We start from the raw sequence: 13,458 nt of genomic DNA on the forward strand, positions 1-13,458 counted from the left end.
CAACTTGACTCCACATGAAATGTTAACAGGCAGACCCATGCCTGTGCCCCACCTGAGAGGTCCGTATGAAGGGCCGCCGTTAGAACAATTGCAGATGGAATTAAGGACATATATGAGACAATTGACTGCTATACATGAAGCTATTCATTCACAGGAACAAAACAGGGGGCCCAGGGAAGAAGAGGAAGCTCCATGTCCAGTAGTCCCTGGGGACCAAGTATATTTAAGAGTCTTTAGGAGGAAGTGGAATGAGCCCAGGAGAGAAGGACCTTATACTGTAGTAAGAGCAACTCCAACAGCAGTGCAGGTAGAGGGCAGCACAACGTGGTACCACTTGAACCACTGCACCAGGGTCCCAAGACTGAGGCCTAGAAGGCAGGGGGAGGAACTAGATAGCTCAGAGGGAAGCAGTGAGGAAACAGAGCAGAATGCCCAAGAAGATCAAAGAGCTGAAGGAGAAGGTAATAATGCTGCTAAACCTTATTCTAGGGAAACTGAGCACACTGGACCAAGAGATGAAATGCCAATACAGAATGATGCACTCCTTCCAGAGGATCCAGAGCATGAAGGTGAGAGAGCTCTTAACACTGATCCTAGTATTGATACATCTGCTGCAGCAGTTGCCTCAAGCTCAAGGCCTCCAGAGGAACAGTCACCTGAATCCGGGCCCTCCACCAGAGAACCACACCAGCAGCAAGAGCTTGCTAACCTCAACCTTCAGGACATTGATCTCCCCAACATTGATTTCCCCGACATCAATCTCCCCGACATCGACTTCTCCGATGTTGAATGGGATGAGTTACCATAACATGACTGAACCAACTCAAGGTAATAAGAGAAGCAGACACAATGTAAAAAGAGATTTGAAATGGACTTGGGCCACTGATGAGAACTATACCAAAATTGAATATGACTTTGAATTAGAACTAAGAAAGGAGAAGCTATTAGATACAGCCTATCACAATGAATGGTACAGGTGGGCAGAATACACAGTAAAACAGACGGCAAAGAGTACTTGTGTGTTGTGCTCACCCACGCCTTTGAAAAAGTTAACAATCGTGCCAAACCAGTATGACAACGTAGACTGTGCCAGATTCTATTCGCAGTATTGTGACAACCAAACTGGTCAAATAACTCCATATTGCCCAGCGGAATGTCTAGCCATGTTGGGCAGCCAATATTACCATAAATTTTATAATCAGAAAGGGTGGGGAAGTGAATGCAAAAAACTTGATGTAAGAATAAACCCAGCCAAACGAGAAACTCCAAAGAACTATGTACTAGATACATCATTTGAATATGAATGTTTTAATAAGACTAAGGGGCGTCACGATATGGGGAAATTCCAAGGCAAGTGTTCAATAATATGGCATCTAGACCGAGAAATGTATTATGACCCAGATGTGTATAAATCTTTCAGCATAATATATGCCACAGCAACAGTGAACAACAACATGACGATAACGACTGTTAACCCTCTGGGGACCAAAAACGCGCCCGCGCGTTTTGCTCGTTTTTTTTTTTAGCAATGAAAAATAAACACAAAATGCTCTGTTAATTTTGATCTTTCATTTTCGTGTAATACATCAATCGATCCTGTTCAGTTTCTATTTTTTTTCTGTATACTCACAATACAAATAAAGTGTTTTGCTTTTTGACAAATAAAGAAAAACTAACATGATGCTATTTCTGCCTTCTCTCTGTCAGTAAACTCCCATTTGAAACGCGTTCGAAAATTATCTATAACTCCGCGAAAATTCAGTCAAACAGGCAAACAGACCCACGGGCATAAAGCTTGAGATCGCAGCTTTTAAATGAAGTAATTTATATAAAAAACAAATATTATCAGCTTCTGTAATCTGTATAAAAAGAGAGCGACTCCAGTCGAGCTCATTAGGAGCCATTCAAAAGTAATTTGACCACGCCCCGGAGAGCGCGTGCTATTCAAACGCAAATTCTGAGAACCATTTCAGTCTGTGAAACGCCCCCACATCAGCTGTAAACAAAGAGGCATAATATAGCCTACCTTATGGAGAAAATTTTCCGTGCTGATATGAGGAGCAGATCCCGCTGAGGAGTGAGGTAGGCTAAGTTATCCTTTCTCAAGTGTTAATGTGGAATAACGTTATGGAATAACGTTGTAGGCTTATGTAAACAAAAAGATGAATCGCGTTTCTATGAATCACGCGTCTATTTGTAAAGAGTGTTTAGCCTAAATATGAATCGCGCGTCTGTGTGTGAAAGAATAAACTGCTTTTACAGTTACAGTTACTGCGTTACAGTCAGGCGAAGTATGAAAGACAACATTTTGTTGACTAGATTTGGGTACAGTTTTTACTGTAGAATATACTGTCACATCAAATAAGCTAACTCTCTATGTAGATTTGTTCTGAGGTGTCCTTTTAAAACACATCATTGCGTAATGTATGCATCATTGAATTGGCTTCAGCTGAATTCAAGAAGAGACTTTCATTGGTTTATTTTTATTTTTAAATGTGCCTACTTCGAATGTCCTTCATATCTGAGAGAACTCTTGGTCCCACGTAGTTCTTTGTATCCCCTTAGAGATATGCAATCTCTCGCCTTTACTGTACCAGGAATCTTTTCAGCCATTGGTCGTAAAACTTTTCACTACAAAGCTACTAGTGATTGGAATAATCTTCCTCTTTCTTTGAGGTCCATCTTATCTTTTCATAGATTTAAGTTAACTTTATTCCAATATTTGAACAATGTGTGTGCATGCTACTGATGTTGGACTGAATAGTAATGCTTGGTATTGTCTTTTGTTTCATGTAATTGTTGAATTGATCTACCTCCTGTGGATTCAACCTTGGTCCTTCTTATGTGACATCCTTTTGTTTATTGAATTTCTTGCATTATTGTTCCAATTGTATAATGAGGTAAATGTGATGTGTTTTTTGAGACAGTTATAACATGTCAGAGCTATGATGTGTCTTAGGTTTAGGGTAATGGTGTAGGCTGCCTAGTAACTCAATGGTTTTGAGCATTTGTTTTTTGCTTGTTTGTGTGTTTTTTTGTTTTGTTTTTTGTTTGTTTTTTGTTTTTGTTGTTGTTTTATGTCTGTGTGTACTTGGACCCTCTTGAAAATGAGATGTTGCATCTCAAGGGGCTATCCATTAATAAATTGAAATTGAAATAAGCTTTTCTGCTCATATATATAAAATACTATTTTGTCAAAAATAAAGTCATAGACTAAGATGTTCCAATGTTGGCTATATTCAAACTAATGAATACATAGGCTATGATAAAATGTAGGCCTATAATCTTTTTTTTTTTTTTTTTACAAAGAAAGAGTACTTTTTTGCAGAAATATTGCTGAAATTGTAATTATTGTTGTAATTGTAACCTTTTTAATAAAATAGCAAAACATATTTACAAGATAGATGTAAGCAAAATCTTAAATGGTCAATATAAGTCTTCTTCAAAATTTTGTCCTTGCATTGTGGCTCAGTCAGTGTCACACCTGAATGAATGGCTAATTATGCAGAGTCATTATGCAGAGTGGGTGGGACTAAGGTGTAAACTACTCCTCCCCCTCGCATATTGGCTTTCCAAGCAAAACCTGTTTTACACCATTTAAATCAATGTATTTTTTTTTTGTGAAAGATAAAGCAAGACTATTTTCACATAATTTTGAAGCTAGAACTGAAAGGGACAACATCCATTAGTCAAAAGTCTTGTGGGCACATATTTTGTATGAGTTTTGTGGTCTTATTTCAGCAACTTTCATTTTTATTTTTTTAAATAACCACGCATAAACATTATTCTCTTAAAAATACAAACATCTACATACATGTTGCTCGCATATTATGGTAGGCCTGTTTGTGCTATATAGAGTGAATTTACACCTTTGCCATTAACATGTTTATAAATAACTGAAAAAAGCACAAATGTCAGAGCATGTCAGAACATCTCAAGGGCCCCAAAAACAGCTTGGTCCCCAGAGGGTTAAAGACAATTGTAAGAACGCTTCATTGACCTTTCCTTTAATAGAACCCTTTGAAAGTCAAAATGAAGCAATAGCTGATTACTTTTGGTTGTGTGGAGGCGGAAGACTGAGAGCCACCTTAGTCGATTGGAAAGGACTCTGTGTCAGAGTAAGACTGGCTCAGGAAGTTGGGATTATAGACTGGGACCTAAATGAAACAAAAGACCTGGAGAGCATCAACAAACAAAAACGCAGAGATAAAAGAGCGTATACCCCAGACACTAAAGTAACAATAGATTCCATAGGACAACCAAGAGGGATACCCCATGAATTTAAAGCCAGAGATGAGGTAGCAGCAGGCTGGGAATCCATATTTGTATGGATATTACCAAACAAGAATCAAGAATGGATTAATTACATTTATTATAACCAACAGAGATTCATTAATTACACAGACGACGCACTTGATGCCTTAGGCCATCAATTAAGGTATACTAGCAAAATGACATGGCAAAACAGGCAAGCTCTGGATTGGCTACTGGCAGAAAAAGGAGGAGTATGTGTGATGTTTGGAACTGATTGTTGTACCTTTATTCCAAATAATACAGCCCCTGATGGAGCTTTTACTAGAGCCATGAAGAAACTGAAGCAGCTAAGACAAGAGGTTACTGAAAATGCGGGAAGAGACAGAAACATTGGATACTGGTTAGACTCTTTGTTTGGTTCCTGGAAGGAATGGGTCATTAAGGTGGGAATGATAATAGTTGTGGTTGTTGTTGTTTTCTTTTTGCTGTTCTGTTGTGTTGTGCCTTTCCTCAGATCTATGATAGCCAACGCAGCTGCCAAACAGATGATTAATGTGTCAGTCAAACGTTCGGGAATTGACATCGGGTGCACAAACTCAGGAGTGTACCCTATTGGGCCAGGTCTGGACGAGTTGGATGACTTCCTGTGAACAGTACTGATGAAGGAGTAAAGAAGAAAGTGCCTTGTTACTTTTATTTTCTGATTATTGATTTTCACAATTTGACACTGTTTTTGATAGAGAGGGAGGTAGCCCCACTGTGTATTTTATTTTTGGGGTAAAATTAGGTAGATCATTAGAAAATGGGTAGAGTAGGGAGTTAGTTAGAGGGGTTATTTTTTGTTTTTTGTTTTGTTTTGAAACAAGGGCTCCTTCCAGAGTATATTCTTACATATATTCCTACATATATTCTTACATATAATCCTTCATATATTTTTACATATAATCCTACTGAATACATTTTATATAATCACACTAATTGTTCACAAAATATGAATATGTGAATGAGAGGGGACGATACAAGGTTTAAAGCAGGTCATTGCCCGTGGTACGAGGTAATGCAACCAGATATAAAGGGAAAAGATCAGAATGTTTTTATTACTTTTAATCACTCTTATCACTTTTTAGTCACTTCATAAAAAGTTATTTTTAATATTTTAAAGTTTTCTTTATTGCCGGACCAGCAAGGGTAGACTCAACTGGTGGTTTAAAAACCCGCTGTCTGCTCCAACACCAGATAGCGCCCTAGGCAGGACCAGGGCACCTCTGGCAACGATGGAGCAACCCAGATAGCACTCCAGGCCACCGGAAGCGCCTGTGCAGTTCCTCTGGCACCGTGGGACAACTCTACCCTCAAGTCTGTACAAGAAAAGTTTATTAAAACTGGATAACAGATGCTCATCTCTCCCTCAAGAATGATAATAGAAAAGGAAGGTGAGATCTTTTACTCCGCTCTAGTCAAAGGGGGGCGGAGATGTTTGGTCTCACTATTCCTCCAGAGTGTACCTTTGTGACAAAAGCCTATTGATAAGAAAGACGGATGGTCTATTTTTGGCCATGATTGATAGATAACGGAAGGAGGCTTGCGCATGAAGATACATTCTGGGATAAACATGTAGGTGGGACTTGAATAAGTCCCAAAGGGGGGATGTGTTGGAGATTTTCCTTTGCCTCATGTAAAAAGTCTGTATTTCTGTGTCTCAGTCAGAACCCAGGTTAAATCAGGATACATCAGGTCAAATTAGGTCAAGTGGTCTGTGAGGATGAAAGAGTACCTAACAAGCTCAGAGAGAAGATGTGTATGGGTAACTGATAAGATGGTACTAAAACGTCAATTAAAAATGATGGATGGTATGACAACACTGCAGGTGCATTGAATCATGTGACCAAAGATGTTCTAGAAAATGGGTATGACCAAAGATTTTTCCACCAATAGAATAATGTCTCCGCAAAGGTGACGCTAGCGGTAGCGAGATCTCGATAGTTGATTGGCTACCTAGTGATAAGAAAAGGTATAAAACTGAGGTTCTGACCGTTACAGATCAGATGAACAGCTGCATCTCACTTTGTTGCTTGTCAATAAAGTTACTTCTTCTGACACCTGGAAATTCGACTCTTGAGAGATTTCTTCGAGACCCGATTTGAGGACTTAGAATTTGCTACAACACTTTCAGAGCGGTCCCGTCCGTAACATTGTTTTTTCCTCATATGCGAAGTGCGAACATGAAAAATAAAATAAAATGAATATGTTATGTTCTGTGGAGAGCCAACCCTTCTTCATCCGGACGGTAGTATTACTTTGGTTTGCAGTGTAATTCACAGAATTACAACAAATTATTTCGCCACCTAAAAGTTAAAGATTTTTTGTGTCACGTCCACGGCATGTGTAGCCTATTTCCCTCATATTAAATATAAAACGCTTGATTGCACATTGTATTACCTTGTTATGATATAGTGACCCATACATTGTGCCAAATATATTTTCCTTACCTTGTCATTCAAGGCAGGGCACTTTTTGTACAACCAACGTTGTGCTGAACTTGACAAAATTGATCTGCTGCTGCAGCGTCGGCCAGCAGCTTGTGTTTTTTTTTTTTTTTTTAACAAGAACAAGCTGAACAAGAATACGGCCGTGTTCCGATTGTTCTCATCTCAGCTCCGCCGAGACAAAATAGACATGCCATTTCAAAATCTTTCATTTATAATCAGAAATATGTTTGCAAAAGCATCACTTTCATCAAATTTTATGTGACATAATTTCCAGTAGGCAACTGACTGCAAACGAGCAGGCTTATGTGCCGGGGCTGAGCCCCGGAGAGCCCCGGCCCAATTTAACCACTGTATATATATATATATATATATATATATACACATACATACATTCTGTGACAGATTGCTTATGCTACTCTATGTAGGCTTATGTAAGTTGCTTTGGATAAAAGCATCTGATAAATGCATAGGCTACATGTGAACAAAATTGCATTGCAAATAGTAACTGTCATTGTTTTCAGTCATGACTGCAAGCTGAAACCTGGCCATCTCTTGGTCCACAGTCTGGCACTGTCCTGAGCGCTGGCCCTGATTCTGACTCTGCCTCGTGCTGGTTTTACCCAGCGACTGGTTGAGCACCTCTATGATGTTATGTATAGCTGATGCAGCATCTGCTGCACCAACATTTGAGCCTTGCTGCAGAATAAAGATCAGTCTGAGATCTTTGCTTAAATTACATCATGTAACATCCTTGAATGCATCACATATGTTGGGGTATAATAAAAATGTTGGGGGTAGCAATCAAAGTACTCAAACTACAAAAATTGCACTGCAGACATGTGAATAATAAGAATATAAACACGTCAAGATCGATCTACTAGACATAAAGACATAACTTGGCTAGAGAGCAGAAAAAAACTTGTTTCTAGATTTGTCAATTGATTTGATATTAAACTTACCTCGGGCTGCCTCTGAATGCCCTGCAGTTGAGGATGTTGATGACGCTCCGTGCCGCTACTGATTACTCATCTCGGTTTTATTAATATTGATGATGTGCTTTAATATAGCCTACTGTTGTTAGACTGTCACACAGATCCCAAAATTCGCGCCGCTGAAGTCTCTCCTTCCGGTTCAAGGAGCCGTCAATCCAAATCTCACTAGCCAATGAGAGCAAACCATTGTTAAGCCCGCCCACACGGTAGGTCTGTGTCAGAATTGCTAACGAAAACTTCAGAAGCGTAAACGAAAATGTCAGAAGCGTAAATAAAAACTCTGGAAGCGCATTTGTAAGTTCAGATCAGCGAAAGAAATATGAGAAATAGTTAGCAAAACATGCAGTGTATTAAAAACGAAGTCAATAAATTTGCCAGTGAGTTATTCTTTTTCAGTTTCAATTTATATTTTCATTAGTTTCTTGAAAAGTTACGTTCATTTTTATTGGCACAAGAATAATTCCATAGAAAATAATTAGATGAGAAAATGAGATACATGTTTAGATATATTCTTCAAGTGTAAGCTGTCGCAGCTGTCTGCAGATTCCTTGTGGGGTCGTAAAACTAAAATGGGGTCCAGTAACAGGACCGCGTTCTGTTAGGGATACATTCTTTAAAATAGGCAAACTACACACTAGGGAATCACACTGTCAATATAAAGGAATAACATTCATGCATACAGGGATATACATTTCAGAATTATTTATATTTTGTGTTAGATACAAAGGAGTTTGTGTGTGTGTGTGTGTGTGTGTGTGTGTGTGTGTGTGTGTGTGTGTGTGTGTGTGTGTGTGTGTGTGTGTGTGTGTGTGTGTGTGTGTGTGTGTGTGTGTGTGTGTAATGGCATCTGGATTTCTCTGTTGCAGAGAGAGGGGGTTCTGACTGATAACAAAAGTCTTTGAAGCTCTCTTTGAGTTTTGAGATGTTTCTGTTACTCTTCACTAGGCCACAAACGTGTCAAAAAGGGTCATTTGATTCAGACTCTTTGGCGCTAAGCTGTGATTTACACTTAAGGGTTAACGGTTAAAAGCTTTTTCTGAATCTTAAAAATGACAATTCACCGTGAGATTGTCCATACGCAACACTAGAGTAGAGGAGCAGCGGGTTACGTCTTTTTTCGGAAAACACACTTCTCACACTGAGGACATGCGAAAGGCTTCCATTCCAAGGGACTATTCAAGTGGAGATAAAGGTTTCCTTCACAAATGAAACTCTTCCCACACACTTTGCATTTGTGAGTCGTCTTTCCAGAGTAATATCTCATGTGCTTTTTAAGGCTCGCTTTACATCCAAAAGGCCTTCCACACAGTTTGCAGGGGACAGAACTGGTACAAATGATTGTCCGAGCTCTTTTTTTCAAGGAATTCTTTTTAGTTTGTGTGGATTTTTCTCCCGTCATGAAATCATGATCTTTCTCTTCCATTACATTCAGTTCTTGTCTCTCTTCTTTCGGTGCAATCAGGTCTAAAGTGAAAGAAGACAATTAACACCAGTTTAAAAACATAAAGCCATCAAAAGGCTGCATTAAAGCAAGAAAGCCAACAACACTAGATCCTGTACCCAATAAGTTACTGAAAGAGGAACATCTCAATATTGTTTACTGTTCACTTTTGTTTAGGACACATAAAAAAAAAAACTTTTTTTTCAAGAAATCTGGCATTTATAAAAAACAAACACACACACACACACACACACACACACACACACACACACACAAAAAAAACATTTAACTTGACCCAAGATGTTTATTATATACCAATCCCAAATCTTACAGTAAAAAAAATAGTGTTTTCTCAACTATATTCAGAAACTTTAGTCAGGAATTAAGCCCTATTGTAGCACAGAAACCTTCCTTATCAAAGTTAACATCTTTCATCTATTCCTATTAGCTCTTTTGACATCAGACCACAACAATCTCTTGGATAGCTTTAGAATTATATTGGCATTTGTGGACAAGCTTTAGCATGGTTCAGGTCTTATCAGTAATTAAAATGTGCACACCATGTGTGATATCATCACTGTATTGTGTATAAACACACACACACACACACACACACACACACACATATATATATATATAATTTTTTTTATTGTATCTCATTGTATGGAAAAAGGAAAAGGCAGATTTTGTTGGTTTTATTGTCTAATCACCAAGTTGAGACCACTGGCTTACTAGCTAGGTTAGGTTTGTATATACAGTTGTAAGCTATTTTAATCAGCTTTAAGTTTATCAACAATATGTAAAAACTGTGCAACCTATAATTCACAAATATTTACAATGCATTTACAATTACATAAATAATGCTATGAGATTATGAGATTTTTTATTATTATTCAATATTTAAATATAAAATGTTCTCTAAATTTAACATTTGAATTAAAGGGTACTTTAAATAAGAAACTAAAACTGCCAGTAGGTGGCGGTAAGTCACTGTCTTAATGAGTGAGTAATTAATTAAACTGATTCGTTTAAAATGCGTATTAATTGCATTTATACTCTGTTGCACGGAGATTCTGCTGCGGTTTCATTATTGAATTTTCATCGGCGAAAATAAAGGAAAACAAACAATATTGACAATTAAAACGAACTCACAATGTTAACTTGTTCATTTAACTTTTGAATAAAATATATATCACATTTGCAATCATGCTGATATTTGGTGAAAACGGCACTCTTGCTTGTGTGATATTGCAATATAAATACATAATATATTATAAATATAAGAAAAAAAAATATCTTGAATTTTTGGGGACATATAAGTCAAGTCAAGTCAAGTTTATTTGTATAGCGCTTTTCACAATACAGGGGCCGGTTGCATAAATCTATTTAAGACTAGTCTTGCAAGTTAGTCGTCTAATTTTTTTCTTTAAGACTGGTATTTACTTTTTAAGTCAGTTGCATAACATTTTAGACTGGTCTAATTTAAGACAAAAAAGTAAGACTGGTTCCCCCTTGGCTAACTTTCCTTTACAATCTATGTTGCCATGGAAACGAATAAACTCAAGTGCTCTAGATTCACAAAGTGGCACGACTTTGTCTTGCGGTATGGCACATTTTAATATTTGCTTTTATGAAAGGGCAATAAGAAGAGAAAGTTTTCAAAGACCGTTCAAACCCATTAGAAGTCCTTTCTGAAAAGGAACTGCTGGAGAAGCTAAGGTTTCCTAGACATGCAATACAAGAACTAGCAATTGACTTGGAGGAGCATTTGAGGCCTGAAACTTCCAGAAATTTTAGCATCCCTCCACTGCTACAAGTATGTCTAGCTCTACGCTTCTTTGCCACAGGATGTTTTATAAACACAGCTGCAGACTTAATTGGGGTACACAAGTCTACAGCATCAAGAATTATTCATCGGGTTGCCTGTGCGCTGTCAGGAAGACTTCCACTTTATCCGACTGACGTCTCTACCTTGAACAAGGTGAAGGCAGATTTTTTCAACATTGCAGGATTTCCAAATCAGAATCAGAATCAGAATCAGAAAGAGCTTTATTGCCAAGTGTGCTTGCACCCACAAGGAATTTTTCTTGGTACTGAAGCTTCCAGTGCACATATACAAATACAAATACAACAAGAAACATAGTAATACAAATTCTAAGAGTAAAATATATAAAAAAATAAAATAAAATAAAATAGTATAAAAAGTAAAAAAAAAGGGGTCACAGTTGGGTTTAGTCTGAATAAACATTTACAGATTATGAACATATTTACAGTATTTTGAGAAGTATGAATAATATAAATATAAATATCACCTGAGTTAGAGAATATTACACTAGACAGTGGGAGTCTAGTGCATGTTACAGATTATGAACATATTTACAGTATTTTGAGTAGTATGAATAATATAAATATAAATATCACCTGAGTTAGAGAATATTGCACTAGACAGTGGGAGTATTGCACTTGCAGGCATATGCCTTGGGGGGCATGTTAAGTGTTCAGAAGGGAAATGGCCTGTGGAAAGAAACTGTTCCTGTGCCTGGATGTTCTTGTGGCCAGTGATCTGTGTCGCCGTCCTGACGGTAACAGTTCAAACAGGGGGTGTCCAGGGTGAGTGGAGTCTGTGATGATTTTACCTGCTCTCTTCCTCACTCTGGAAGAGTACAGGTCCTGGAGGGTTGGCAGGGCGGCACCAATAATCCTCTCTGCTGTCCGGACTGTCCGTTGTAGTCTCCTGATGTCCGATTTGGTAGCTGAACCAAACCAGACAGTGATGGAAGTGCTTAAAACAGACTCAATGACGGCTGAGTAGAACTGGATCAGCAGCTCCTGTGGCAGATTGAACTTCTTCAGCTGGCGAAGGAAGTACAGTCTCTGCTGGGCCTTTTTCACAATGGAGTCAATGTGATTTGCCCACTTCAGGTCCTGAGAGATGGTAGAGCCCAGGAACCTGAATGACTCCACTGCTTCCACAGTGCTGTTCATGATGGTGAGAGGGGGGAGTGCTGGGGATTTTCTCCTGAAATCCACAATCATCTCCACTGTTTTGAGCGTGTTCAGCTCAAGGTTGTTATAGCTGCACCAGACAGCCAGCTGTTCAACCCCCAGTCTGTAAGCAGACTCGTCACCATTTTGGATGAGACCGATGACGGTGGTGTCGTCTGCAAATTTCAGGAGCTTGACAGAGGGGTCTTTAGAAGTGCAGTCATTAGTGTACAGGGAGAAGAGCAGTGGGGAGAGAACGCACCCTTGGGGGGCGCCAGTGCTGATGGTGAGGGTCCTGGATGTGAGCTTCCCCAGTCTCACTCGCTGCTGCCGGTCTGTCAGGAAGCTGGAGATCCACTGACAGATTGAGGATGGCATGGAGAGCTGAGTCAGTTTGGCTGTGAGAAGATCAGGGATGATGGTATTGAAGGCCGAACTGAAGTCCACAAATAAGATCCGTGCATAAGTCCCAGGTCTGTCAAGATGTTGCAGGATATAGTGCAGTCCCATGTTGACTGCATCATCCACAGACCTGTTTGCTCTGTAAGCAAACTGAAAGGGATCCAGAAGGGGTCCAGTGATGTCCTTCAGATAGGCCAACACCAGTCTTTCAAACGACTTCATGACCACAGACGTGAGAGCGACAGGTCTGTAGTCATTAAGTCCAGTGATTTTAGGTTTTTTGGGAACCGGAATGATAGTGGAGCGTTTGAAGCAGCAGGGAACTTCACACTGCTCCAATGATCTGTTGAAGATCTGCGTGAAGACTGGGGCCAGTTGGTCAGCGCAGGCTTTTAGACAAGCAGATGAGATGCCGTCTGGGCCTGAAGCTTTCCTAGTCTTCTGTTTTTTGAAGACTCGGCTCACGTCCTCCACACAGACCTTAAGCTCAGGTTGGATGGCAGAAGGGGGGAGGAGAGGGGTTGCAGGAGGTGATGGTGGATGTGTGAAGTGCACATCAGAGCGGGTGTGAGGTGTGAGTCTGGGCTTCTCAAACCTGCAATAGAATGCATTGAGAGTGTCAGCCAGTTGTTGATTCTCCACAGATCGGGGGGATGGTGATTTGTAGTTGGTGATGTTCCTCAGGCCTCTCCAGACTGATGCCGGGTCGTTGGCTGAAAACTGGTTTTTCAGCTTTTCAGAGTAGCTTCTTTTAGCAACTCTGATCTCCTTTGTCAGTCTGTTTCTGGCCTGGTTATACAAGATTTTATCCCCACTTCTGTAAGCATCCTCTTTGGCATGACGAAGCTGTTTGAGTTTCCCAGTAAACCATGGTTTATCATTAGTGAATGATAAG

General features: G+C 39.4%; 2 protein-coding genes across 2 annotated transcripts in view; both read left to right on the top strand.

The window, feature by feature from the left end:
- LOC309496074 (uncharacterized protein) overlaps positions 1-13,458 on the top strand; it is a 176,959-nt gene that overhangs the window by 153,977 nt on the left and 9,524 nt on the right. The gene's annotated exons all lie outside the window — the stretch shown is intronic.
- On the top strand, positions 282-5,342 carry LOC309496220 (uncharacterized protein). Its single transcript, XM_082166176.1, has 2 exons — positions 282-828; positions 4,558-5,342. The coding sequence occupies exons 1-2, from the start codon at positions 429-431 to the stop codon at positions 4,902-4,904; spliced, it is 747 nt and encodes a 248-aa protein (XP_082022302.1). The 5' UTR covers positions 282-428; the 3' UTR covers positions 4,905-5,342.

This window comes from Leuciscus leuciscus (genome assembly GCF_965113295.1).
Source record: "Leuciscus leuciscus genome assembly, chromosome: 4".
Lineage (NCBI taxonomy): Eukaryota > Metazoa > Chordata > Actinopteri > Cypriniformes > Leuciscidae > Leuciscus > Leuciscus leuciscus.